Raw genomic sequence first — 25,841 nt, forward strand, 5'->3', positions numbered from 1 at the left:
GTCAGCAGATATTTATTTCTTAGCCCCAAAGGGAATTGTTCCCTCCTGGTTTTGGAAGAATGATCCTGGAGGAGCAGGAGAGCTCAGGAGGGAGGGACCAGGAGTGGATTTTCCTGGAAAAGGAATTCTGGAGGAGCAGGAGAGCTCAGAAGGGCTGGATTTTTCTGGAAAAATGATCCTGGAGGAGCAGGAGAGCTCAGGAGGGAAGAGCTTCCCATCGTGTGCTGGTGTTTCCTTCCTGTCTGACACCAAACTTTATTTTTTCCACACTGAAGTTTGGCTGAAAATGAATAAAATAATAGAATTTCTAATAACCAAAGGGGTTTAGTAATCAGATATTTATTCCTTAACTTTGCCACCTCCAAAGGGAATTTTTCCTGGACATTTTAAGTAACTTTGAGGTGGGTTTTTTCCCCATTTTCAGATGTAAATCCCAAATTTAGGTCCCTTGCCACGCAAACCACCCTGGCACTGTACCCTCTTGTCTGAAGGAGGTTTCCAGCTGAGCTTGGTGGGTTTTTCTGGGCTGTAGCCCCCAAATCTCCCCCAGTTTTGGCTGCTGTGGGTGGAGAAGGGGCTGAGGACCCGGGGGAGGGCTCAGGGGCTGGTGGGGCAGGATGGGGGCGAGATGTGGGACGTGGGATGTTCACCTCCCATCCCTCCTGTCCCTTCTCTGGGACAGGACGGGAGCAGGGAGCTGCTCCAGGGCAGGTTTAGGTTGGATTTTGGGAAAGGTTCCTCACCCAGAGGGTGCTGGCACTGCCCAGGCAGTGAGAACGTTCCCGAGGCTGCCGGAGCTCCAGGAGCGTTGGGACAGCACTGCCAGGGATGCCCAGGTGGGATTCGGGGGGGGTCTGGGCAGGGACAGGGCTGGATGGATGATCCCTGTGGCTCTCAGGATATTCCATGGCACAGCATGGGATTTTGGGGTGCCTGGCAGTGCCAGGGGTTTAATCCCTGATCCCTGTGGATATTCCATGACTTTCTAACCCCTTGGCACAGGATGGGATTTTGGATTTGGCAATTCCAGGGGTTTGATCCATGATCTCTGTGGGTCTCAGGACATCCCATGACTTTCTGACCCCTGGCAGGGGTGGATTTTGAGGTGCCTGGCAATGCCAGGGGTGTGATCCCTGTGGATCTGAGGATATTCCACAGAGTCTTTCTGACTCTGGCACATGGTGGATTTTGGGGTGCCTGGCAGTGCCAGGGGTGCGATCCCTGATCCCTGTGGATATTCCATGGCTTCCTGACCCCTGGCACAGGGTGGATTTTGGATTTGGCAATGCCAGGGATTTAATCCCTGATTCCTGTGGATATTCCATGCCTTCCTGACCCCTGGCACAGGGTGGATTTTGGATTTGGCAATGCCAGGGGTGTGATCCCTGACCCCTGTGGGTATTCCATGACTTCCTGACTCCTGGCAAGGGTGGCTTGCGGGGTGCCAGGGCTTGGATGGATGATCCCTGTGTGTCTCAGGATATTCCATGGTTTCCCGACCCCTGGCATAGGATGGATTTTGGGGTGCCAGGGCTTGGATGGATGATCTCTGTGGACTTACCATGACTTTCTGCCTCCTGGCATGAGTGGGATTTTGGGGTGCCTGGCAGTGCCACGGGTGTGGTCCCTGTGGATCTGAGGATATTCCATGACTTTCTGACCCCTGGCACAGGGTGGATTTTGGGGTGCTTGGCAATGCCTGGAGGTTGGATGGATGATCCCTGCGGATCTCGGGTTATTCCATGGCACATGATGGGATTTTGGGGTGCCTGGCAGTGCCAGGGGCTGGATGGATGATCCCTGTGGATATTCCATGGCTTTCTGACCCGGTCAGGGGTGGATTTTGGGGTGCCTGGCAATGCCTGGATGTTGGATGGGTGATCCCTGCGGATCTCGGGTTATTCCATGGCACAGGCTGGATTTTGGATTTTGCAATGCCAGGGGTTTAATCCCTGATCCCTGTGGATGTCCCATGCCTTCCTGACCCCTGGCACAGGGTGGATTTTGGGGTGCCTGGCAGTGCCAGGGGCTGCATGGATGATCCCTGTGGATATTCCATGGCTTTCTGACCCGGTCAGGGGTGGATTTTGGGGTGCCTGGCAATGCCTGGAGGTTGGATGGATGATCCCTGTGGATCTCGGGTTATTCCATGGCACAGGCTGGATTTTGGATTTTGCAATGCCGGGGGTGTGATCCCTGATCCCTGTGGATATCCCATCACTTTCTGTCCCCAGCACAGGCTGGGATTTTGGGGTGTCTGGGCAGGGCCTGGGGCTGGGCTGGACAATCCCTGCGGATCTCGGGTTATTCCATGGCACATGATGGGATTTTGGGGTGCCTGGCAGTGCCAGGGGCTGGATGGATGATGCCTGTGGATATTTCATGGCTTTCTGACCCGGTCAGGGGTGGATTTTGGGGTGCCTGGCAATGCCAAGGGTTTAATCCCTGACCCCTATGGTTATCCCATGACTTCCTGACCCCTGGCACAGGGTGGGATTCTGGATTTGGCAATGCCAGGGGTTGGATGCGTGATCCCTGTAGATATCCCGAGACTTTCTGACCCTCTCAGGGGTGGATTGTGTGGTGTTTGGCAATGCCAGGGGTTCGATCCCTGACCTCTGTGGATATTCCATGGGTTCCTGACCCATGGCACAGGCTGAGGTCGTTGTGGGGTCTATTCTGGGGCTGGGCTGGATGATCCCTGTGGATCTCAGGATATCCCATGACTTTCTGACCCTGGCACAGGGTGGATTTTGGGGTGCCTGGCAATGCCAGGGGTTTAATCCCTGATCCCTGTGGATATTCCATGCCTTCCTGACCCCTGGCACAGGCCGATCTTCCCCTCTCAGTCTCCTGGCAGCTCCCTTTGCTCCAAGCTTTGTTTTGTCCCTGTTTTGGGGGATAAACTTTGCAGGAACTCCTGGCTGCACATGGCAGCTCCCCATCCACTTGTGCCTTTCCTGGAAAGAGTTTTTTTTTCCCAGTTTGACCTTAAAAAAAAAAAACCAAAAAAATAAAAACCAAACCAAAACTGAAGTGGATTTTTAATGGATACTGAAATGATGAAACCCCACAGCTCAATCCCAGGAATTTCAAGGCCTTTTCCATAGTTTGGAGCTGCAGGGAGGTTCAGGCCTGTGGGACCCTCTGGCTGTACCCCTCTGGCTCAGCATTTTTCCACCAAAACCCTTTTTTGGAGCACCTTTTTTTTTGTGGAGCAGCTTTTCTCACCAGCACTTCTTTATTTTTGGCAAAGAAGCAAAATTAAAAAAGCCTCCAGGATGGTTTTCTGTACCTCTGTCCCAATCTGTTTGCAAAACCAGCAGGAGGAGCCTAAACCGAGCTTAATTCTTGTTTTCTGTTGGATTATGCTCTGGTTTGACTTAGAGATGGGGTAACTGAGAGGTGTTTTAAACATTTTATTTTAGTTTTAGTCCCATATGAAGGCTGAGACAATAGAGATGTTACAATTTATAAATTATAAATATCTATATATATATATAACATATATATAAATGTTATATATATATGTTATGTTAATAATCAGAAGCGGATTATTTCTTAATTACATTAAGTATTTTTTAATTTACCAACTTTTATTGCACTTTACTATAAATACTTAAAAATTATTAATATAAATTATCTAAAATCTAATAATAATCTAAAATCCTCATAAATCTTACTACAATTGATCTTTTATAATTATTTCTCTAAAATATTTAATCTTTTTAATAAACTCATATTTAGAAAACTTATTTCTAATTTAATTTCTCTCTCAATAGTATCTGTCTTATTTTATAGCATTTCTAAGTCAACATTTCTCACCTCAAAATTTGTATATTAATGCAACCTTCTGTCAAGTTTTAAAAATTTTCTGCAAATCTATTTCCTACGGTTTTATTAATAATAATTTAGGCCAGAATAAGAAGGGCTCTACTTTTATATTTCAACTTTTATTTTAATGCATTTTATTTCTTTCTGAAATTCCTGTGCTGTTCTAAATTGTGTTAGCCTGGATTAATTAGCCAGGGGTAGAAAAACATTTCTGTGGGATTGAGGGATGGGAAAATGAGGAAATCTGTCAAACTTGGTGTGTTCATAAAACTTTTGTATATGAAAGAGGCATCAAATATTGTAAATATGGGAAAAAACCCCAAACTCAACAGGTTAAAAATCATTATTTGTCAAACTTGTTGTGTTCATAAAAATTCTGTATTTGAGATGCACCAAAATTGTGAATATGGAAAAAAAAACCTCCCAAACTCAACAGGTTAAAAAATTAATATTTGCCAAATTTAGCGTGTTCGTAAAACTCCTGTATTTGAGAGAGGCACCAATAATTGTAAATATGGGGAAAAAACCCCAACAACAGGTTAAAAAAATCATTATTTGCCAAACTTGGTGTGTTCCTAAAACTCCTGGTTTTGAGAGAATCACCAAGATTGTGAATATGAATAAAAACAACCCCCAAACTCAACAGGTTAAAAAATCATTGTTGGCCAAACTTGGTGTGTTCATAGAACTTTTATATTTGAGAAAGGACCAAAAATTTTAAATATGGCAATTTTATTTCCCAAGGATTTTCCAAGGCTGAGGAAGTTGGAAGGGTGGGAGGAAGGTGATGGTGGAATTTGGGATTTTGGGGTGTTTTGGGGCGAGGTTCGTTCTTTGCACCCCCAAACCGAGTAATTAATGTTGATTATTTTGAGGTGAGAGGCACCAGGGGGGCTCTGAGCTCTCCTGTGGGAGGAGGCAGCCCCATCCCAAAACTCTGGAATGTCCATCCTGCACCTTTGGAGTGCCTGGAGCTGGGGCTGCCCTGGCTCTGGTTCCATCCTGGAACTGGAAAAATGGTCCTGGAGGAGCAGCAGAGCTCAGGAGGGCTGGATTTTCCTGGAAAATGAATTCTGGAGGGTCAGGAGAGCTCAGAAGGGAAAGGACCAGGGCTGGATTTTCCTGGAAAAGGATCCTGGAGAAACAGAAGAGCTGGATTTTCCTGGAAAATGAATTCTGGAAGGTCAGGAGAGCTCAGAAGGGAAGAGCCAGGGCTGGATTTTCTTTGGGAAGAGGATCCTGGAGGGTCAGGAGAGCTCAGGAGGGAAGGTTGAAGGTTGGATTTTCCTGGAAAAATTATCCTGGGGGAGCAGGAGAGCTCAGGAGGGCTGAATTTTCCTGGAAAAGGAATTCTGGAGGAGCAGGAGAGCTCAGAAGGGAAGAGCCAGGACTGGATTTTCCTGGAAAAGGGATCTTGGAGAGTCAGGAGGGCTGAATATTCCTGGAAGAAGATCCTGGAGGGTCAGGAGAGCTCAGGAGGGAAGGACCAAGACTGGATTTTCCTGGGAAAAGATCCTGGAGGGTCAGAAGAGCTCAGAAGGGCTGGATTTTCCTGGAAAAGGAATTCTGGGGGTCAGGAGAGCTCAGAAGGGCTGGATTTTCAGGAGAGAAGGTTCAAGACAGGATTTTCCGGGAAAAATGATCTTAGAGGAGCAGGAGAGCTCAGGAGGGAAGAGCCAGGGCTGGATTTTCCTTGGGAAAATGATCCTGGACGAGCAGGAGAGCTTAGGAGGGCTGGATTTTTGTGGAAAATGAATTCTGGAGGGTCAGGAAAGATCAGAAGGGAAGGTTCAATACTGGATTTTCCTGGAAAAGGGATCCTGGAGGGTCAGGAGAGCTGAATTTTCCTGGAAAAGGAATTCTGGAGGGTCAGGAGAGCTCAGGAGGGAAGAGCTTCCCATCGTGTGCTGGTGTTTCCTTCCTGTCTGACACCAAACTTTATTTTTTCCACACTGAAATTTGGCTGAAAATGAATAAAATAATAGAATTTCTAATAACCAAAGGGGTTTAGTAATCAGATATTTATTCCTTAACTTTGCCACCTCCAAAGGGAATTTTTCCTGGACATTTTAAGTAAATTTGAGGTGTTTTTCCCCCCCCCATTTTCAGATGTAAATCCCAGATTTGCCTTTGAGCACAAGCACATCATTGCTGCTGTGGGGTTTTTATTGTTTCATTATTGTTTCATTTATCCCTGAGTGTGCAGACACAACTTATCCACCTTTATTTTTTTTAATTGGAATTCTCGTTTTTGAGCTGAGATCTTTGGAGTCACTGGGACCCTGCTAGGAGGCCGTGCAGCACTAGATGGCACTCGGGCTCCAAATTTCACATTTCCGCCGCCAAAACTCCACCAAACTTCAATGAAAATCCAGCAGCCCCGCTCCAGTGCTGCCTCTCATGTGATCTGAGGAGGTTTTCTCTCTTTTTGGCACTTTTAGACCGAGCAGGAGAAGGCAATGCCCTCTCCATCACCTGCTCTGGGTGTCTGGGTTCTCTCACACTGAATTTAATGAGATTTTACAATTCTGGAATTTTGGTTTTGACACTGAGAATCTTGTACACAACCCGCAGAAATTAAATGGCCCGAAAGAATAATAACTAAATAGATTTTTCCCAGCTTTTAGCTCTGTCTTGGGATTTTTCCTGTTTCTTGGGGGCCTGTGTGGATTTTAGGGATGGGATTCTCCAAAGGGAGAGCGCAGATCCCAGTGCAGGAGAAAGGATTTCCTGTGTCCACCTGCATTCCTGGGGTTCCCTCTGGAATGTTGCTCCTCACTGCTTAATGAGTTTTTAATGATCACTGATTAATGATTTTTAATATTTCATTGTCACATCTTGGTCAACTCTGTTATTCCCATATTTTCTCTCTGGTCATTCCCATCTTTTCTCTCTGGTCATTCCTGTCTTTTATCTTTGGTCATTCCCATCTTTCCTCTGGTCATTCCCATCTTTTATCTTTGGTCATTCCCATATTTTCTTTCTGCTCATTCCCATCTTTCCTCTGGTCATTCCCATCTTTTCTCTTTGTCATTCCCATCTTTTCTCTTTGTCATTCCCATCTTTTATCTTTGGTCATTCCCATCTCTTCTCTCTGGTTATTCCCATCTTTTCTCTCTGGTCATTCCCATCTTTTCTCTCTGTCATTCCCATCTCTTCTCTCTGGTTATTCCCATCTTTTCTCTTTGTCATTCCCATCTTTTCTCTCCAAAGGCTGCCTGGAATCTGCTCTATCCCTAATTTTTCCCTAACATCTGGCCCAAGCTCAAATCCATAATCCTCACTCCAAGCTTAACTCTTGGGCTGGGAGGGAATTCAGATTTAGGAGCCAAAATTTCCCAAAGGCAGGGCCAAGGGTGGGATTGCCACAGTCCATTAAAAATATCCATATTTGGTGTAAAAAAACAGGAAAACAACCCTGGAATTCCCAGAGTGAGACTTGGTCCTTCTGCTTTCCAGGGAAACATTTGAGGGATAGAAATTTGGGTTTAACTTCTATCCTTACATTTAATTTGAAGCTGAAGGAGGGCGGGGAGAGATGGGATAAGGAAAAAAAAAGGGTTGGAATGGAAACATTTCAGGTCCTGCTGGGTTGTTCTTGTCTCTCAGGGGACACCAAAGTGATGTAAAAATGAAAAGAAAGGTTGGAATAGAAACGTTTTGGGCTTGGTTTGTCTCTTAGGGAACACCAAAATGATGGAAAAAGGAGAAAAAAGGTGGAATAGAAACATTTCAGGCCTGGTTTGGGCTTGTCTGGTTTATCTGGGAACACAAAATGGTGAAAAAGGAAAAGTAAACTTGGAATAGAAACATTTTAAACCCCAATTTAATACCTGGTTTATGACCTGTACCTTTGTCCCAGGAGGGCGTTTTTGGGGTCGGGTTTTGGATGTCCCTGTGTGAGGAACATTAATTTTTGTTCCTTTTGGGGTGAGGTTTTGGATGTTCCTGGTGGATCCTGGCAGCCAAGCTGGAGATGCTGAACTGGGATGTCCAGAGGCTGTTTTTGGGGTCAGGTTTGGATGTTCTTCATAAATCCTGGCAGCAGAGCTGGGGATGCTGAGCTGGGATCTCCAGAGGATGTTTTTGGGGTCCGGTTTTGGATATTCCTGGGTGAGGAACATTCCTTTTTGTACCTTTTGGGGTGAAGTTCTGGATGTTCCTGGTAGATCTTGGCAGCAGAGCTGGGGGTGCTGAGCTGAAGGTGCTGATTTTGTGTGTCCAGAGGACATTTTTGGTGTTAGATTCTGGATGTTCCTGGCAGCAGAGCTGGGGGTGCTGAGCTGGAGATGCTGATTCGGAATGTCCAGAGGACATTTCTGGGGTCAGATTTTGGATGTTCCTGGTAGATCTTGGCAGCAGAGCTGGGGGTGCTGAGCTGAAGGTGCTGATTTGGTGTGTCCAGAGGACATTTTTGGTGTTAGATTCTGGATGTTCCTGGCAGCAGAGCTGAGGGTGCTGAGCTGGGGGTGCTGAGCTGGCGGTGCTGATTTGGTGTGTCCAGGGGGTGTTTTTGGGGTCAGACTTTGGATGTTCCTGGCAGCAGAGCTGGGGGTGCTCATCTGGCAGTGCTGAGCTGGTGATGCTGATCTGGGATGTCCAGAGGACATTTCTGGGGTCAGATTTTGGATGTTCCTGGTGGATCCTGGCAGCAGAGCTGGGGGTGCTGATCTAGGAGTGCTGGGCTGAAGGTGCTGACCTGGGGGGGTGCTGCTCTGGGGGTGCTGATCTGGGGGTGCTGCTCTGGGGGAGTGCTGCTCTGGGGTGCTGCTCTGGGGGTGCTGATCTGGGGGGGTGCTGCTCTGGGGGAGTGCTGCTCTGGGGTGCTGATCTGGGGGAGTGCTGGGCTGAAGGTGCTGATCTGGGGGAGTGCTGCTCTGGGGGTGCTGCTCTGGGGGTGCTGCTCTGGGGGAGTGCTGCTCTGGGGGTGCTGATCTGGGGGTGCTGATCTGGGGGGGTGCTGATCTGGGGGTGCTGATCTGGGGGAGTGCTGATCTGGGGTGCTGATCTGGGGGTGCTGATCTGGGGGAGTGCTGGGCTGAAGGTGCTGATCTGGGGGTGCTGATCTGGGGGTGCTGATCTGGGGGAGTGCTGATCTGGGGGTGCTGATCTAGGAGTGCTGCTCTGGGGGTGCTGATCTGGGGGAGTGCTGGGCTGAAGGTGCTGATCTGGGGGAGTGCTGCTCTGGGGGTGCTGCTCTGGGGTGCCGATCTGGGGGAGTGCTGATCTGGGGGAGTGCTGGGCTGAAGGTGCTGATCTGGGGGAGTGCTGATCTGGGGGTGCTGCTCTGGGGGTGCTGATCTAGGAGTGCTGCTCTGGGGTGCTGATCTGGGGGGGTGCTGATCTGGGGTGCTGCTCTGGGGGTGCTGATCTAGGAATCCTGCTCTGGGGGTGCTGCTCTGGGGGAGTGCTGCTCTGGGGGTGCTGATCTAGGAGTGCTGCTCTGGGGTGCTGATCTGGCTGTCCCTGCAGGTCTGTGTACGATGGGGAGGAGCACGGGCGCTTCATGGAGAAGCTGGAGGCGCGGATCCGCAACCACGACCGCGAGATCGAGAAGATGTGCAACTTCCACTACCAGGGCTTCGTGGACTCCATCACCGAGCTGCTCAAGGTCCGGGGAGAGGCCCAGAAACTCAAGGTGAGATGTTGGGAAGGATGAAAGTTTGACAAGGAAGTCTCACAGATGTTTGGCAGAAAGATTTTTAAATGTAGAGTCTGATGAAGGAATAGAAATTAAAGCAAGTTTTGATACAGAAGAAAAGAATTGCTGAGCCAGTCTCACTGGATAACCAAGGAGGCAGAGGTTGTGTTAGTTAGAAGGGGTTTTTATGGCTTAGAGCAGAGGATAAACCCACCCCAAACAAGAAGATGTTTTTACCAAGCAGAAGGAGAGCACAGGCAAACAAGGCAGCAAATGTGGCAAGTAGAAAAAAGGTCTCAGAATTTTGCACTGCCAGAAAACTGAAAAAAACCAACTTCTAGCTTAAACTGTAATGTACTGACTTTCAGTGATTGGAGAACAGTGACATGAATATGGTAATTACAGGAGTTATGATAGGCTAGAGATAAAAGTTAAGGTGTAGATTGGTTCTGCTGTATTGAGATACTCAGCAAAGGAAAGTATATAATGCATTGTAACCAAACGAAAAGTTTATAATGAAATGTAACCAAAAAAAAAAGTCTATAATGCATTTGTAACCTAAACTAAGGGTGTCCAGGCCTGCCTGCAGCTGGAGCTGACAGCTGTGGGCACAGCTCTGTCACCCACAACCCTGCACTGCTGTAACCTCTTGGATGGAATAAACTGCATTTTGAGAAGCTGCCTGGAGTCCCACATCCCTCATTTAGGCTCTTACAGTGAAAATACAGGCTGGATAGCACGGAAAAGTGATCTACAGGAAGGGTTGATGCCTTGGGAAGGCTGAGCTGGAACAGAGGCAGAACAGAGTTAAAGAATAAAGCAGGGATTTGTTAAAAGGATCTTCTCAATGGATCCACCTGGGGCAGCACAAGAGCCCAGCCAGGGCTGCACCCAAGATGAACCAAAATGGTCCCAAAATGAACCCAGGATGACCCAAAATGGTCCCAAAATGCACGAGCGCTCCGGGGATCTGTCACTGTGATCAGTTCTGCTCCATTTGCACCTTGCAGTTCATTGTCCCATTGCAGCTTTAGCCCATGCAGTCCCACCCTGCTTGTTTTTCTCTCTCAGCCCACGGTGTTTGTGCTCCAGGGCTGAGATTTGGGTCATTTGTCCTTGGTGCCCAGCTAGAGAAGGAATTGTTTTGTCACCATCCCATAATATGAACCCAGACCCACACATTAAGCAGCGGAGAATGTGAAAAATAGAAAAGCTCAAACCTGAGGCGTCAGGGTGATAAAGTTCTGGAATGTTCTGCCCAGAGAGGTGGTGGAGTCCCCATCCCTGGGTGTGTTTAACGCAGCCTGGATGTGGCACTGGGTGCCAGGGTTCAGTTGGGGTTGGATTTGGTATCTTTAAGGTCTCTTCCAACCCTGTGAGTTCTGTGAAAATCCTGCCCTGACACTGCCCTGGGCAGCTCTTTTTAGGTGGCCCCATCCCAGGCACTCTGGGATTCTCAGAACCACATCAATCTTTTCTCCTTTTATCCAGGACATTTCTATTAAAAAAAAAAAAAAAAAAAAAAAAAGAAATATAAATATTTATTTTAATTGTTCCTGGAGCAATGGGTTGGTCATTGAAAGTTTAGCAATTATTTGGCCAAGCTGGACCAGTGTGGTGCATTAAAAGCACCGAGAAATTTCAAGCCAAGCCTGTTTTCATTAGGAAAAGTGCTTTTCCTCATGGATCTTATCCCAGTTTCTTGAGCTAAAATAAGTCTTGTGGCCTTTAAAAGTGTGCAGAAAGATGAGGGGAAGGTGGGATTTACCCAGTTCTTGGAAAAGCGCTCAGTAATGTGTGGAAAAAGTCATTTGTAGGATGACAATTTGGAAGAAGGGCAGGAAGGAAACTGGAGAGGCTTCAGGAAAAGGGAGCAGGAGGTTGGAGGTGCTTTGGGCTCCAGCTCGGTTCCTGTACCTTAAAATACAAATATTCCAGATTTGGGGGGCACAGGAGTGTCAGAACCTTCCTGGTTTACCTCCACAAATCCAGGCTTGGCAGGGAGAGTCTGGGCCATCCCTTCCTGCAGGAACAAGGTGGGACCTGGGCTGGAAACCCAAAATCCCTGCCTGAAGAGTCACTTAGGGAATGGGGCTGAGTCGAGTGGCTCCCAAAAAGTTGTGGTTTGTCCCCAGGAAGCAGCGCAGGGAGGTTTCCTGGCTGAGTGGAGCCTGTCCTGGTGAAAAGGAACTTCCTGGGAATTGAGAAAAACTTTCCTGGTGTTCAGGAGTGTGGGAGACTGGAAAAGCCGAAGTTCTAAATCACAAAATCTGTCAGAAAAAGCAGATTTTCTGGAGAAAAGGGAAGAACTCAAAGTCAGGGTGCTGAGTGCTGCTTTTAACACATTTATTCATTCATTTAAAACTACCTGTGGCATTTCCCAGCAGGGTTCTTACTTGACACATCCAAGTCTTCATCCCAAAATGGGGTTTCCTCTCAGGAACACCTTCCTGAGGGATGTCCTGAGGAGAATTCACCCAGCAATTCATTGCAGGATGAATCCATTGGAATGACCATGAAATAAGTAGGTTTTTTTCCCCTTTTTTAAATTTATTTTTTTATTTTTTCAAGGCATTGTTTCCAGCCAAGACTTGCACATTGTTTGTTTGCTTGGAGCTGGTTCCCATTCTGCCACCAGCCCCTTTGTTGGTGGCTCACTGTGAAGTCCATCCCTGTCCCCTCAGGATCTCCCTTGATTTCCAGGCCTATGTGATCCATAAAACAGCACATGGCGAAAACATCCCCAGAAAAGCCTTTCTGAAACCCTGGGCCCTCTTTGTGAGGCTTTCCCTGGGGAATCATCTGAGGATCGAGTGCTGAGAGTGGGTTTGGTTCCAGCCATTCATCCTCCATTTGATCTGGGCCTTTGAACCCGTGAGGAGCCAGCGGGGCCCTCCCTGCTCCCTCCTCCTCCTCTCATGTGCTCTGGGCTGCTCTGGGGTTGGGTTTTTGCACAAATGTCCTTTTTGCTGTTGTTTTAGCTCGCCCTGGATGTGTCACCTTCTGTGGCTGGGGCTCTCAGAGTGGCCCCAAATGAACTAAACCTGAGCAGAACCTCAGGGCTGTGTTTTCTGTCCCTGTTTGTCCCCAAGCACTGCCCTGGGAAGTTTATCTCCTTGAGCATCAGCTGGCTGGACATGAGCCTGAGGTGCCCAGGTGGGCAAGAGACCCCTGGGATGTGCCAGCTCTGGGGTGGCAGTGCCAGGGCAGTGCCCTTGTCCCCTGTGCTGGCACTGCTGGGGCACCTCCAGTGCTGAGGAGAGCCCTGGAGGGGCTGGAGTGTGGCCAGGGCAGGAACAGAGCTGGGAAGGGGCCGGAGAGTCCCTGAGGAAGCTGGGAAGGGGCTGCACAATCCCTGAGGGAGCTGGGCAGGGGCTGCAGAATCCCTGAGGGAGCTGGGCATGGGCTGCACAATCCCTGAGGGAGCTGGGAAGGGGCTGCACAATCCCTGAGGGAGCTGGGAAGGGGCTGCAGAATCCTTGAGGGAGCTGGGAAGGGGCTGCACAATCCCTGAGGGAGCTGGGCAGGGGCTCAGCCTGGAGCAAAGGAGGCTCAGGGGGCCCTTGTGGCTCTGCACAGCTCCTGCCAGGAGGGCACAGCCGGGGGGGTCGGGCTCTGCTCCAGGGAACAGGGACAGGAGCAGAGGGAAGGCCTCAGGCTGGGCCTGGGGAAGTTTAGATTGGATATTGGGAGGAATTTCCTCATGGAAAGGGATGTCAGGAATTGAAAGTGCCCAGGGAAGTTTGGAATCTCCATCCCTGAGGGTTTCACAGCCCTGTGGATGTGACACTTGGGGACATTGGGCAGTGGTGGCCCTGGTTGGACTGGGTGATCTTTTCCAACCATGATGATTTTGGGATTTGTGATTTCCAGCTGCCCTGCTGTGGCTCAGCAAAGAGCTGCCCTCATGTTCATGCCATGGACTGAATGGTGGGATCTTGGCAAGGAATTCCTGGCTAGGAGGGTGGGCAGGGGTTGGGCTGGAATTCCCAGATTTGCTGTGGCTGCCCCTGGATCCCTGGCAGTGCCCAAGGCCAGGTTGGACACTGGGGCTTGGATCCACCTGGGACAGTGGGAGGTGTCCCTGCCCGTGGAACTGGATGGGATTTAAGGTTGCCCCCAACCCAACCCATTCCCCGATTCTCTCACTTAGCTGGGCCATTCCTAGTGGATTTTTATCCCACCTCCCCCAGTGTTGTCCCAGCTGGGGCTGTCCTTCCTCCCTTCTCCAGGAATCCCAGCTCACATGGCTGCCAAGCCCTTTTTAATTCTACGGCTTTCTGGCCTGTCATTCAGAAACCAGAGATGATTCCTTTTTAGTTTCATGGAATCCCAGAATTGTTCAGATTGGAAAATCCCTCGGAGTCCAACCATTCCCAGCACTGCCCAGGCCATGTCCCCAGGTGCCACATCCATGGATTTATATCCTTCAGGAATCATCACTCCACCCCTGCCAGGGCTGGACAACACTTTTGGGGAATCAATTTTCCCTCATGTGTAGAGAAGAGAGCTGAGAGCAGTTTTTGGGATTGCAGCATGAAGGATGGCTCTGGTCACTGTCCCTTCCCTCGGGAGTGGATGTCACCAGCAGGGACAGGGACAGATCCAGAGGTGGCTCTGTGGTGGTGTTTGATGGTCCCAGGATGACGGAAGAGATGAGGATCTGACTCCATGTTTCAGAAGGCTGATTTGTTATTTTATGATATATATTATATTAAAAGAAAATGACATATTAAAACTATTCTAAAGAACAGAAGAAAGGATTTCATCAGAAAGCTTGAAAGGAAAGGAAAAAATGATAATAAAATCTTGTGTCTGCTCACAGCCTCGACACAGGTGGCTGTCACTGGTCATCACTAAAAACAATTCACATGCTTTGTAAACAATTCTCCAAATCACATTCCAAAGCACCAAAACATGGAGAAGCTGAAGCTTCTGAGCTTCTCAGGAGAAAAGATACTAACTAAAGGATTTTTCAGAAAATACATCTGTGACAAGGCTCCATTCCCAGGGTTCCTCTCCAGCTGCCCTTGCTCCTCTCTCGCAGCGTTCTGCCCCTCTGGGATGATCCCAGGGACTTTCTGAGCCCTTTTCTGGGGGTGAGGGAACAGTTCACCCCACAAACCCCTGGAGTGCTCCCACTCGCTGCCGTGCCACCTGCCTGTCCCCCTGTCACAGACATCTTTTTATGAAAATCTTTTTCTTAGGATTTTTCTTCCTGAGAAACTTAGAGGCCTCAGGAACAAAAATTGATTATCTGCTGCTGTGGAATGCAACAGGTGGATCTGTGATTGGTCTCGTGTGGATGTTTAGAATTAGTGACCACTCACAGCAGAGCTGGCTCTCTCTCTCTCTCCGAGCCACAGACCTTTGTTTTCATTCTTTTCTATTCTATTCTTAGCTTAGCCATCCTTCTGAGATGAAGCTTTTGCTTCTGTTCTTTTTAGTATAGTTTTAGTGTGATGTATATCATAAAATAATATATCAGCCTTCTGAACAGTGTCAAGATTTTTGTCTCTTCCCTCCCTGTGACCACTGTCACATCCCCCTCCGTGCATCTGGCCTGGCTTAGCAAAGCCCAACTCTGCCAAGCCCAGCTTAGCAGCACGGGGTGTGTGTAAACAACCATCCCTGTGTTCATCCAGGCCTGGAGACTCCAGGAACAATCCCAAACACGACCCCCTGCCCCCCAAAATCCTGGAGCGTGCAGGGCCCCGCTCCAGCCCTGCTTTTCCCTGGGGTTGGGATTGCTGGGGGATTTTAGCAGCAAACCCCTCCAGCCCCAGCCTCAGTTCAGGAGTGGTTTTAAATTACCCGACACGGATTCCTTTTTCCTGGTGGGATTTTCGGGATCTGAGCAAATCAAATAATCTTTGGAGGAGATGCTGGGCTCCTGCTCGTAAAAGCTCCAAACACCATAAAGGAAATGAGCAGGTTTTGGGGAGGGCAGGCAGCCAGCAGGGCTGCAGCTACTGCAGCAGGGCCAGAGATGGGATGCAGATGCTGGAGGGGAAATCATGGAGAACTCCTTTTTTCCATCCTGGGAAGCTTGGAAAGCACCATGGCTGGTGTGGGAATGGAAGGGAACTCTGAGGTTGGGTGATTCTGCTGCTGGGAGCACCACAAACCTTCCTGGGGGAGGCTGGAACAGGGGGGGAATTGTGGTGGGCCGGGACCTGTTTCAAAAAAATGGATCCTGAATCAATTTGATATGGATAAATCCAAAGCTTTCCTTCTGTCTGACCTGGTGAGCTCAGAAAGGATGGAGATTGTGCGATCATGGAATTGCTGAGGTTGGAAAAGTTGCTCAAGATCTTTAAGTCCAGCCGCCACCAAAGCCCATCCCAAGTGCCACATCCACAGGGTTTTGAACCCTTCCAGGGATGGAGACTCCACTGCAGCTCCTTCCAGTGCTGGGCAGCCCTTTCCATGTGGAATATTCCCAATAATCCACCCTGAGGCCGTTCCCTCTGCTCCTGTCCCTGTTCCCCTCCTGGCAGGAGCTGTGCAGAGCCACAAGGGCCCCCTGAGCCTCCTTTGCTCCAGGCTGAGCCCCTGCCCAGCTCCCTCAGGGATTGTGCAGCCCCTTCCCAGCTCCCTCAGGGATTGTGCAGCCCCTTCCCAGCTCCATCAGGGATTGTGCAGCCCCTTCCCAGCTCCCTCAGGGATTGTGCAGCCCCTTCCCAGCTCCCTCAGGGATTGTGCAGCCCCTTCCCAGCTCCCTCAGGGATTGTGCAGCCCCTTCCCAGCTCCCTCAGGGATTGTGCAGCCCCTGCCCAGCTCCCTCAGGGATTCTGCAGCCCCTTCCCAGCTCCCTCAGGGATTCTGCAGCCCCTTCCCAGCTCCCTCAGGGATTCTGCAGCCCCTTCCCAGCTCCCTCAGCTGCTCCTTGCTGGATTTTTGCTCCAGGATGTTTTTTTTTAATCTTCCCAATCCCCCTTGGAGCTCCTCCTGCTCCTCCATCCCCATCCTCCTGGAGAAAGGGAGAGCCCCATGTGCTGTTCCTTCGCTGGGATGAAATTTGTTAAAAATTCCTCATTTCCATGATTATTCCAAAGGAAGCAAAGCTCTGGGGTGGATTTGTGAGATCTCCCACTCCTGGAAGCCCTTTGAGGGCTCTGTCTCCCAGCTCTTGGTGTTTTCCAAGCTCTGGGAAAGGTTCTGCTTCCAGAAGGAGCAGAACTCTGAAAATCAGGCAGGAATTTGTTCCTGAAATGGGGCAGGAATGCAGCAGCAGCTCCCACTGTGGAGAGAACCTGGATCAGAAAAAACCTTTTACAGGAATGAGCTTGGAAATGAACATGTCCAGCTTTAGGAGCTGCAGAAGGAGATTTTGGGTGAAAAAAAGGGGTTTTATGGCATGGAAATCTCAGAGTGATGTGAAATCTCAGAACTCTGAGAAACCCTGCTGGAATTCTCTCAGGAATTGGCAGAGATCTGGAGCTGGGAATATTGGCTTGGAAGTTTGGGTTGGTTTTTCCAGCTGTCCCAGCCTGAACTCGGGAGAATTCCCAAAGTTCTCTTCCCACTCCTTGGCTGAATAATGGGAGAACTCCTGATTTTCCATCCTGATGAGCCCCCAAATCCCCTTTGTTCTCCTGTGGGTCCTTCTGGGGCTGGGAAGGGCTGGGCTGGGCTCTTCCCTCTCCAGGGAATCCTTAGCTTTGCCAAGTGGAAATTTTCCAGCTCTGAGCCCCAGCTTGGTGGGATAATCCAGAAAAAATAGGGAGATTTTTTATCCAAGGTATATAAAAATATCTTACACCAGGCAGGAGCAAGGATCCATCCAGAGGGAGATGAAGATCCCAAATGAAGTTTTATAAGAAATTCCATAAACATAAATAATTATTTGTAGGGAAAGCTCCTGGTAAAGAATCCTTTCCTGGTGGGATATGAAGGAGTTAAAACCTAAATGGAATTTATTGGTGATGGGGAAGGGAATTAATTCCTCCCTCACTCAGGTGAAAACTGGAGTTTTCCAATGTAGATCCATGAAAACTCCAGCACTTTGAGGTTTCTACGCCTCTGAATGAATTCCTGTTGCCTTTCCCTTTTCTCCAGTGGCAAAGAGGAAAATCCCTGGATTTGTGTTCTTGTTTTTCCCTTTTCCACATCCTCAGGATTTTCTCTGGAGCCTGAGCCCTGAGAAATCCCTGTGAGCTTGAAATGAGGAAAATTCCCTGTCCAACCTGGCCTTGTGTCCTTTTCCAAACTGGATCCATGAAAACTCCAGCATTTTGAGGCTTCCATGCCTCTGAATGAATTCCTGTTGCCTTTCCCTTTTCTCCAGTGGCAAAGAGGGAAATCCCTGGATTTGTCCCCCAGTGGCAGTGGCTGTTAACTCAGCCATAAACAGCTTTTCCATGGGATGGGAGCCGTGGGGAGGGAGAGAGGGAGGGATGGTGTTTATGGACAGTTTGTTTTGGTGGGAAGAACATTGTCCTGATTTATGGCATGTGCTCTGTGCTTTTCCCAATGTCCCCACAGAACCAAGTGACAGACACCAACCGGAAGCTGCAGAATGAAGGGAAAGAAGTAAGTGATGGATCCAGTCCTGGGATTGCAGCCTGGACTGGTGTGGGAAGGAGAATTCCCTGTCCAACCTGGCCTTGTATCTCTGTTTTCCTTTTTCCACATCCCAGGATTTTCTCTGGAACCAGAACCCTGAGAAATCCCTGTTACTTTTGGGATGTGAGAATTCCCTCCTTGTATCCTTGGTTTTCCCTTTTCCACATCCCCAGGATTTTCTTCTGGAGTCAGAGCCCTGAATAATCCCTTTTAGCTTTTGGATGTACGAATTCCCTGTCCAACCTAGCCTTGTGCACTTGTTTTCCTTTTTTCACATCTTTAGTATTTTCTCTGGAGCCTGTGTGAAAAATCCCTCTTAGCTAGAAATGAGGAAAATTCCCTGTCCAGCCTGGCCTTGTTATCCCTGTTTTCCTTCTTCCACACCCCAGGATTTTCTCTGGAACCTGAGCCCTGAGATATCCCTGTTCACTTTGGGATGTGAGAATTCCCTCCTTGTGTCCCTGTTTTCCCCTTTTCCCCAGCCCAGGTTTTTTCCTGGAGCCTCCATGAAATCCCCGTTAACTCTGGGATGAGGAGAATCCCCCAGGAGCGAGCGGCCACATCCTGCCTTTGAGAACCAAAAATCTTGGAAGAGATGCCTAAAATGGGAAGGGGAAATAACATTTTGGAATGCACAGGATGTGCTCCAAGGCCAGTTTGATGCCTTTGGGTTTGCTGCTCCCTGTTTGAAATCCAGGGAGTTCAGGGAACTTCCCCAGCTGGAGCTGCCCCCATCCCGAGCTCGCCCCTTATCAGAGCAGGGTTTGGGCTCTGCTGCTCCTGGGATGGAGCCCAGGGGTGGCTGCTGATCCTGAGGGAGCTTTTTCCCTTTTTCCAGCTGATCCTGGCCATGCAGGAGCTGAGGCAGTGCCGGCTGCAGCAGAGGAACATCTCAGCCACGGTGGATAAACTCACCCTGTGTCTCCCCGGTGAGGAACCTCCTCCTTTTTGGAGCTCTTTGGTGGAATTCCCAATTTTTTGTTTCCTTTTTGGATTCCCAGCTGTGTGCTCCTGTCTCAGAGCTGTGTTTTCCTTCTCTTCCCAGTGCTGGAGATGTACAGCAAGCTGCGGGAGCAGATGAAATCCAAGAGGTAAATCTGGGCTGGGGGTTCAGGGGAAGAGTCCAAGGAATTCTTTGGTGCTGGGTAATTTAAGGAGAATCTCAGCAGTTCAGGTTAAATTTCCTGGTTTTTGGCTGCTTTTCCTCACAGTCCTGCTCATCCTCCTGTGGTACAGCTGAGAATGGGGATGGCAGCAGGTTCAGATTTGGGGAATTAAGGTGAATTAAGGTTTCCTTGGTTTTTTGTGGCAGCTCAATATTGGGGATGGCAGCCGGTTCAGATTTTGGGAATGAGGGTGGGTGCTCCGTGGTTTTTATGGCAGCTCAATACTGTACATATAACCAAGATGTTTTACCAACTAAATTTTATTCCATGAACGCCATAAAACAAATCTTAATCCAATCTGAGAGATCCTAGGGGATGTGGTGGGGGGGGAAGACAAAGAGCTGGAAACATCAAGATGGTGGGAATTGGGGAGAAAACTTCTGTGGAAATAATTCCTCAACACTTGGTGCCTCGGGAATGCTGGGCTGTAAATCCAGGAGTTTCCCCACCCTGCGTCTGCCGAGGGATGAAAATCTGGGATTTTGGCAGGAATCCTGGTTAGTTTGAGCAGCAGGGAGCAATTTTGGAGCCCTGAGGGTGGCAGATGTGGGGTGGGAGCTGGAGCTGATCCCTGGGAATTCCTGCAGGGAATCCTCCAGCTGCTCCATGCCCTCCCTCTGGGCAGCATTTCCAGGGGCTGCAGCTGAGAATTGCTTCTCTTTTTCCCCTCCATTATTAGGATTGGTTCATTTGTGACCAAACCCACGCTGAAATCCACGTTTCAGGAATATTGGGAGCTGTGGCTGTTTTTTTTTTTCCTGTTCCTTTTTGTCTGGATTTGATGGCTCCATTGAACAGACACAGCACAAGATATTCCACTTTTTTATCTGCTCCAGGTCTCACTTGGATCATTTCAGGATGTGCAGCCATGGAGGGGTCCTGCCATCAGGGTTTGGGATCAGTTTTGGAGAATAAACTCCACAGACAGAAGGAAATAGGGAAAGTTTCTAAACCAGCTCAAGCTGCTCCCAAATGGAGAATCCATGGCCAGGAGCTGGAGGTGGAGCTGATCGTAGAGGAATGATCAGGATGGAGAGAGGGAATTTTTCTCTGAATTGGCCAGATTTTAAGGAAGGGACAGAAAAGATTTTTTTTTTTGCCATGGCTGTGTGGAAAATGGTGGAAAAGTCCAAAATTTCTGGAGGGATCTGGATGCTCTGGAGGGATCAGACCTTTTTATTTACCCCTGGCTCTGTGTGGTCTCCAAGCAGTGGGAAATGGAATCGTAAAATCCTGGAAGGGTTTGGGTTGGAGGAGACCCCAAAGATGAGCCAACGGCACAACTTCCACACCCAGGGTGCTCCAACCTGGCCGTGAGCACTGCCAGGGATCCAGGGGCAGCCACAGCAAATCTGGCAATTCCAGCCCAGGCAGGAATTCCTTGCCAAGATCCCAGCCCAATCTCCCCTTTCCCAGTGGGAGCCATTCCCTGGCTCCTGTCCCTGCAGGCCTTGTCCCCAGTCCCTCTCCAGCCTCCCTTGTAGACCTGGATGCTCCATGAATTCTCTGGGATTGTTCATCCTGCTGGGAGCTGAGAAATCCCCAGCAGGAACAGGAAAATCACCCCAAAAAGGCCCCCTTGGCCCTGGATTTTATCCAAATTCTGCTTTTCCCCCTCAGCCCTGGGGACACAGGCCTGGGACACAGCTCAGCTCCCTTCTGGGAACTCTTCCCAAAAAAGGCTTCCAAAATTAAATAATAGAACTAAAATGAGGGGATTTGGGGAGGAATGGGACCTGAGGATTCCCTGGAATATCAGCCCCCAGTGGGTGTTTGTCCCTCCTGGTCAGTCCCTGCCTCCCTGGGCATTCCCAACGTTCTCTCCTGAATTCTGTTAGCACAGAAAGTCTGAAATTCTCAGTGACCAGGTGTCATGGTTTTGCACAGGAGACATTTAGAGAAGTGATGCACAGATGATAATAAAATAAGTGATAATAATTTTTTATACCCTTTTAAGGTTTTGATCCTGCTTTGCCTTTCTCCTAATCCTGTCTCAGGGCAGGAATTGAGTGCCCTGGGGATTGGCCATCACTGAACCCATCTCTCTTTGGTGCATTGGGCTGGGAAATCTCAAAATTGGTGAAATCACAAATGGGTGAACCAAAACTGTGACAATTCCCACTGAGGGGGAGACTTAAAAAAGTTCTAGAATTGAGAGTTGAGAGATGAACGGGACTTACGTTTTTTTTGGTTTTCAGGTTGTTTTTTTTTCTCTTACAACAGTTCAACTCACCATCTACATTCTAGACTTGGTGTACAAAGAGAAAGGTACTAAAAAAGTTACAAGACACACAGGTTTAAGGTTTTTTAAAACTATTTTGTCCAATTAACTATTAGAATATATTTTATTTCTACCTTTCTACCAATAACTAATTATTTGTGCGTTCACACAACGTCTGCATTGTGGCTCTTTGTGACCAATCTCCCTGTGCCACCAACACAGCAGAAAATGGTTGGAAAAGACCTCTGAGATCATTGAGTCCAACCTAGGACTAAAGACTACCATGCCAACTAGACCATGGCATGTCCAGTCTTTGCTTGAGCACCTCCAGGGATGATCTCCCACCTCCCTGGGCAGGCCATTTCAGGATCTCATCATCCTTTTTCTGAATAAATTCCTCCTAATGACCAGCCTGAACCTCCCCTGGTACACCTTGAGGCTGTGTCCTCTTGTCTTCTCCGTGATTGCTTGGGAGAAGAGACCAACCCCAAGGAGATGAAGAACAAGAAGGAGATCAGACAATGCCCCAAGTCTTCCATCTTCCATCTTTTATCCACCTCTGTGATCGTGTTCACAGGGGTCCCAGGTTGAGGGAAGAGGTGAGGATCTGACTCCATGTTTCAGAAGGCTGATTTATTATTTTATCATATATATATCATTAAAACTATACTAAAAGAATAGAAGAAAAGGCTTCATCAGAAGGCTGGCTAAGAATAGAATAGCCAAGAATGATAACAAAGGCAGCTGCCTCAGACTCTCTCTCCAAGCCAGTTGACTGTGATTGGCTATTAATTAGAAACATCCAACATGGGCCAATCACCCAGATGCACCTGTTGCATTCCACAGCAGCAGATAACCATTGTTTACATTTTGCTCCTGAGGCCTCTCAGCTTCTCAGGAAGAAAAATCCTAAGGAAAGGATTTTTCATAAAAAGATGTCTGCGACACACCTCCATACTAAAAACCCCAAAATTTAGTTTTTCAGCCTATGATAAACTATATTACTGTATTTCACACACTCGTAGATTCCAGTTCATCACAAAATCTTGGAAGTTTTCTCCATGGAAGGTTAAAGCAGTGTTCTCCTGAAGGTGAGGACATCTCAGGACAGGCAGAGGAACATTCCCTGAGCCCTGGGCTCCACCGAGCAGGGTTCCAGCAGGGTTCCTGTGTCGCTGTAGGACACGAAAGAACACAAGCTCACACCGCTGTTCTCAAGGCAAAGAAAAAAGGGAAGTTTATTTTCTGACTCCAACATTTATAGTTTTCCAAGAGTGACAGTGGATTGGAGGGTGACAGTGCCACCTCTCCAATGCCACTGGACAAACCAACAGTCCACCAACTTTCTCCTCCTCCATACAGGAATGCATAACATTGAGTTATTTACAGAAAGTGTGCGAGAAAGTTTCACTAGAAGAAGTCAACATCAGAAGGCTTAGAAAATCTTAAAAAACCAGGTTGACATTGCTGACCTTTCCCTGCTCCCCCAGGCACTACCCGGCCCTGAAGACCCTGGAGCACCTGGAGCACACGTTCCTGCCCCAGGTGAGCCACTACCGCTTCTGCAAGGTGATGGTGGACAACATCCCGCGGCTGCGCGAGGAGATCAAGGAGCTCTCCATGTCCGACCTCAAGGACTTCCTGGAGAGCATCCGCAAGCACTCGGACAAGATCGGAGAGACCGCCATGAAACAGGTGGGATTTGGGATCAGAGTGCCATGGAACAGGTGGGATTTGGGGGAATTTGGGGGAATTGGGATCAGAGTGCCATGGAACAGGTGGGATTTGGGATCAGAGTGCCATGGAACAGGTGGGATTTGGGGTCAGAGTGCCATGGAACAGGTGGGATTTGGGGGAATTTGGGGGGAATTGGGATCAGAGTGCCATGGAACAGGTGGGATTTGGGATCAGAGTGCCATGGAACAGGTGGGATTTGGGATCAGACTGCCGTGAAACAGGTGGGATTTGGGGGGAATTTGGGGGGATTTGGGATCAGTGATACTGCTATGAAACAGGTGGGATTTGTTGGAATTTGGTGGGAATTGAGATCAGAGTGCCATGGAACAGGTGGGATTTGGGGGGAATTGGGATCAGAGTGCCATGGAAGAGGTGGGATATTTGGGGGTGTTTGCGAGGAATCAGGATCAGTGAGACTGCCATGAAACAGGTGGGATTTGGGGGAATTGAGATCAGAGTGCCATGAAACAGGTGGGATTTGGGGGGAAGCAAGATTGGTGAGACTGCTATGAAGCAGGTGGGATTTGGGAACGTCTGGGGGGATTTGGGATCAGAGTGCCATGGAACAGGTGGGATTTGGGGGAATTTTGGGGGAAACAAGATCGGTGAGACCGCTATGAAACGTGGGATTTGGGGGCGTTTGGTGGGAATTGAGAACAATGAGACTGCCATGAAACAGGTGGGATTTGGGGGAATTTGGGGGAGTTTGAGATCAGACTGCCATGGAACAGGTGGGATTTGGGGGTGTTTGGGATCAGAGTGCCATGGAACAGGTGGGATCTGAGGGAATTTGGGGGGATTGGGATCAGAGTGCCATGGAACAGGTGGGATCTGAGGGAATTTGGGGGGATTGGGATCAGAGTGCCATGGAACAGGTGGCATCTGGGGGAATTTGGGGGGATTGGGATCAGAGTGCCATGGAACAGGTGGGATTTGGGGGCATTTGGGGAGATTGGGATCAGAGTGCCATGGAACAGGTGGGATTTGGGGGCATTTGGTGGAACTGAAGGAAGGTGAGGCTGCCATGGAACAGGTGGGATTTGGTGGAAAACAAGGTCTGCAAGACCAGCAGAAAACAGATGGGATTTGGGGGCCTTTGGTGGTAATTGAGATCAGTGAGACCGCCATGAAACAGGTGGGATTTGTGGGCTTTTGGTGGGAGTCCCCAATTTTTTGGGAAGAGGTTGGAGGTTCATTCGTTGTGTGGAAGTTCTGCTTCTCCAAGCCAATGCTCTGGGATGAGTTTGGTATTTTGTTGCTGGGTGAGGAGTGGTTGTTCCTTCCCTGGTTGCTCCTGGAGTGTTATCTTGGATTTCATTCTGGAGTTTCATTCTGGAGTTTAGGCTGTTGAGAAGTGAGGATCCATTGTGTCCTTGGCTTCTCCCAGAGTTTTCCATGATTTTGTGGCACTCTGGGAGGTGCAGTTGGGGGTGAAACTGATGCCTTGTGAAGGCTGCCCTAGAGCTGAGGCTGGACAGAGTTAAAGCAGGGATTTATAAAAGGATCTCCTCCATGGATCCACCCTGGGCAGCACAAGAGCCCAGCCAGGGCTGCACCCAAGATGAACCAAAATGGTCACAAAACGAACCCAAGATGGACAAAATGGTCCCAAAATGAACCCAAGATGTACCAAAATGGTCACAAAACGAACCCAAAATGTACCAAAATGGTCCCAAAATGAACTCAAGATGAACTAAAATGGTCCCAAAATGCACGAGCGCTCCGGGGATCTGTCACTGTGATCAGTTCTGCTCCATTTGCACCTTGCAGTTCATTGTCCCATTGCAGCTTTAGCCCAGGCAGTCCCACCCTGCTTGTTTTTCTCTCTCAGCCCACGGTGTTTGTGCTCCTGGGCTGAGATTTGGGTCATTTGTCCTTGGTGCCCAGCTGGAGCAGGAATTGTTTTGTCTCCCTGCTCTGTGCACAGAGCTCGGCATCCCCTCATATGGAGCTCAGACCCACACACTAAAGCAGCACAGGACCTGAAAATAGAAAAGCTCAAACCTGAGGCATCACAACTCCCCATAACTCCACTTTTCACTTGTATTTTCCGCTTCTCTGCCCAGGGAATTGGTGCTACTGGCTGACCTGGAGACATTGTGTTGATTCCCCACTTTTTGGGATAAAAAAGCAGGAATTTGTGCACTGCAATTCCATGAATTTTGCGTCCTAAACTGATTTTAAATCCAGCCCAAACTTGGCTGGTGCCTCCCTCACCTTTTCCAGTGGTTGTGTCTGTGAAGGATGAGCTGATGAACTGAACCTCCCTGGCTGTGCCTTAAATCAGGAATTGCCTTTCCCACTCCCACTGAATATTTGGATTTCATCTCATCCCAGCAGAGCTGGGAGAGGCTCTGGAGTTGCCCTCCAGGAGGGTTTTGCAGCTTTGCTGGAATTCAGGGGCAGGGGCAGGGAGCTTGGCAAAAGTGTCAGCAGAACATTTTGCCCCATTTCTTCTCTTCTCATCCTCAGAACATCCTGCTTCACATCCCTTTTCCTGGGGTACATCTTGGCAAACTTCTTTACATCCAAGGCAGCGTGTCCCTGCTGTTATGAGGCACGCATGCAGTGCTGTGCAGCTTGATTTATCCAGTGTCTGCTACAAATGCTCTCCACAAGGGTGTCCCTCCCAGTATCCCCAGGATGGATGGATGGATGGATGGATGGATGGATG

The 25,841-nt window shown here is 48.9% G+C and overlaps 1 protein-coding gene across 12 annotated transcripts in view; it reads left to right on the plus strand.

Annotated features, from left to right (window-relative positions):
* The window catches only part of EXOC6B (exocyst complex component 6B), a 296,107-nt gene that overhangs the window by 44,933 nt on the left and 225,333 nt on the right, over positions 1–25,841 (plus strand). For 11 of the 12 annotated variants that reach the window (XM_063157788.1, XM_063157789.1, XM_063157782.1 and 8 more), the window contains exons 2-6: positions 9,307–9,472; positions 17,963–18,010; positions 18,882–18,972; positions 19,089–19,134; positions 22,921–23,125. In XM_063157788.1, coding sequence (XP_063013858.1) covers positions 9,307–9,472; positions 17,963–18,010; positions 18,882–18,972; positions 19,089–19,134; positions 22,921–23,125 — 556 coding nt within the window. Of the gene's footprint in view, positions 1–9,306; positions 9,473–17,962; positions 18,011–18,881; positions 18,973–19,088; positions 19,135–22,920; positions 23,126–24,282; positions 24,303–25,841 lie in introns of those variants that run through there. The other variant, XM_063157794.1, reaches the window with a different exon arrangement.

This window comes from Melospiza melodia, chromosome 5, assembly GCF_035770615.1.
Source record: "Melospiza melodia melodia isolate bMelMel2 chromosome 5, bMelMel2.pri, whole genome shotgun sequence".
Taxonomy (NCBI): domain Eukaryota; kingdom Metazoa; phylum Chordata; class Aves; order Passeriformes; family Passerellidae; genus Melospiza; species Melospiza melodia.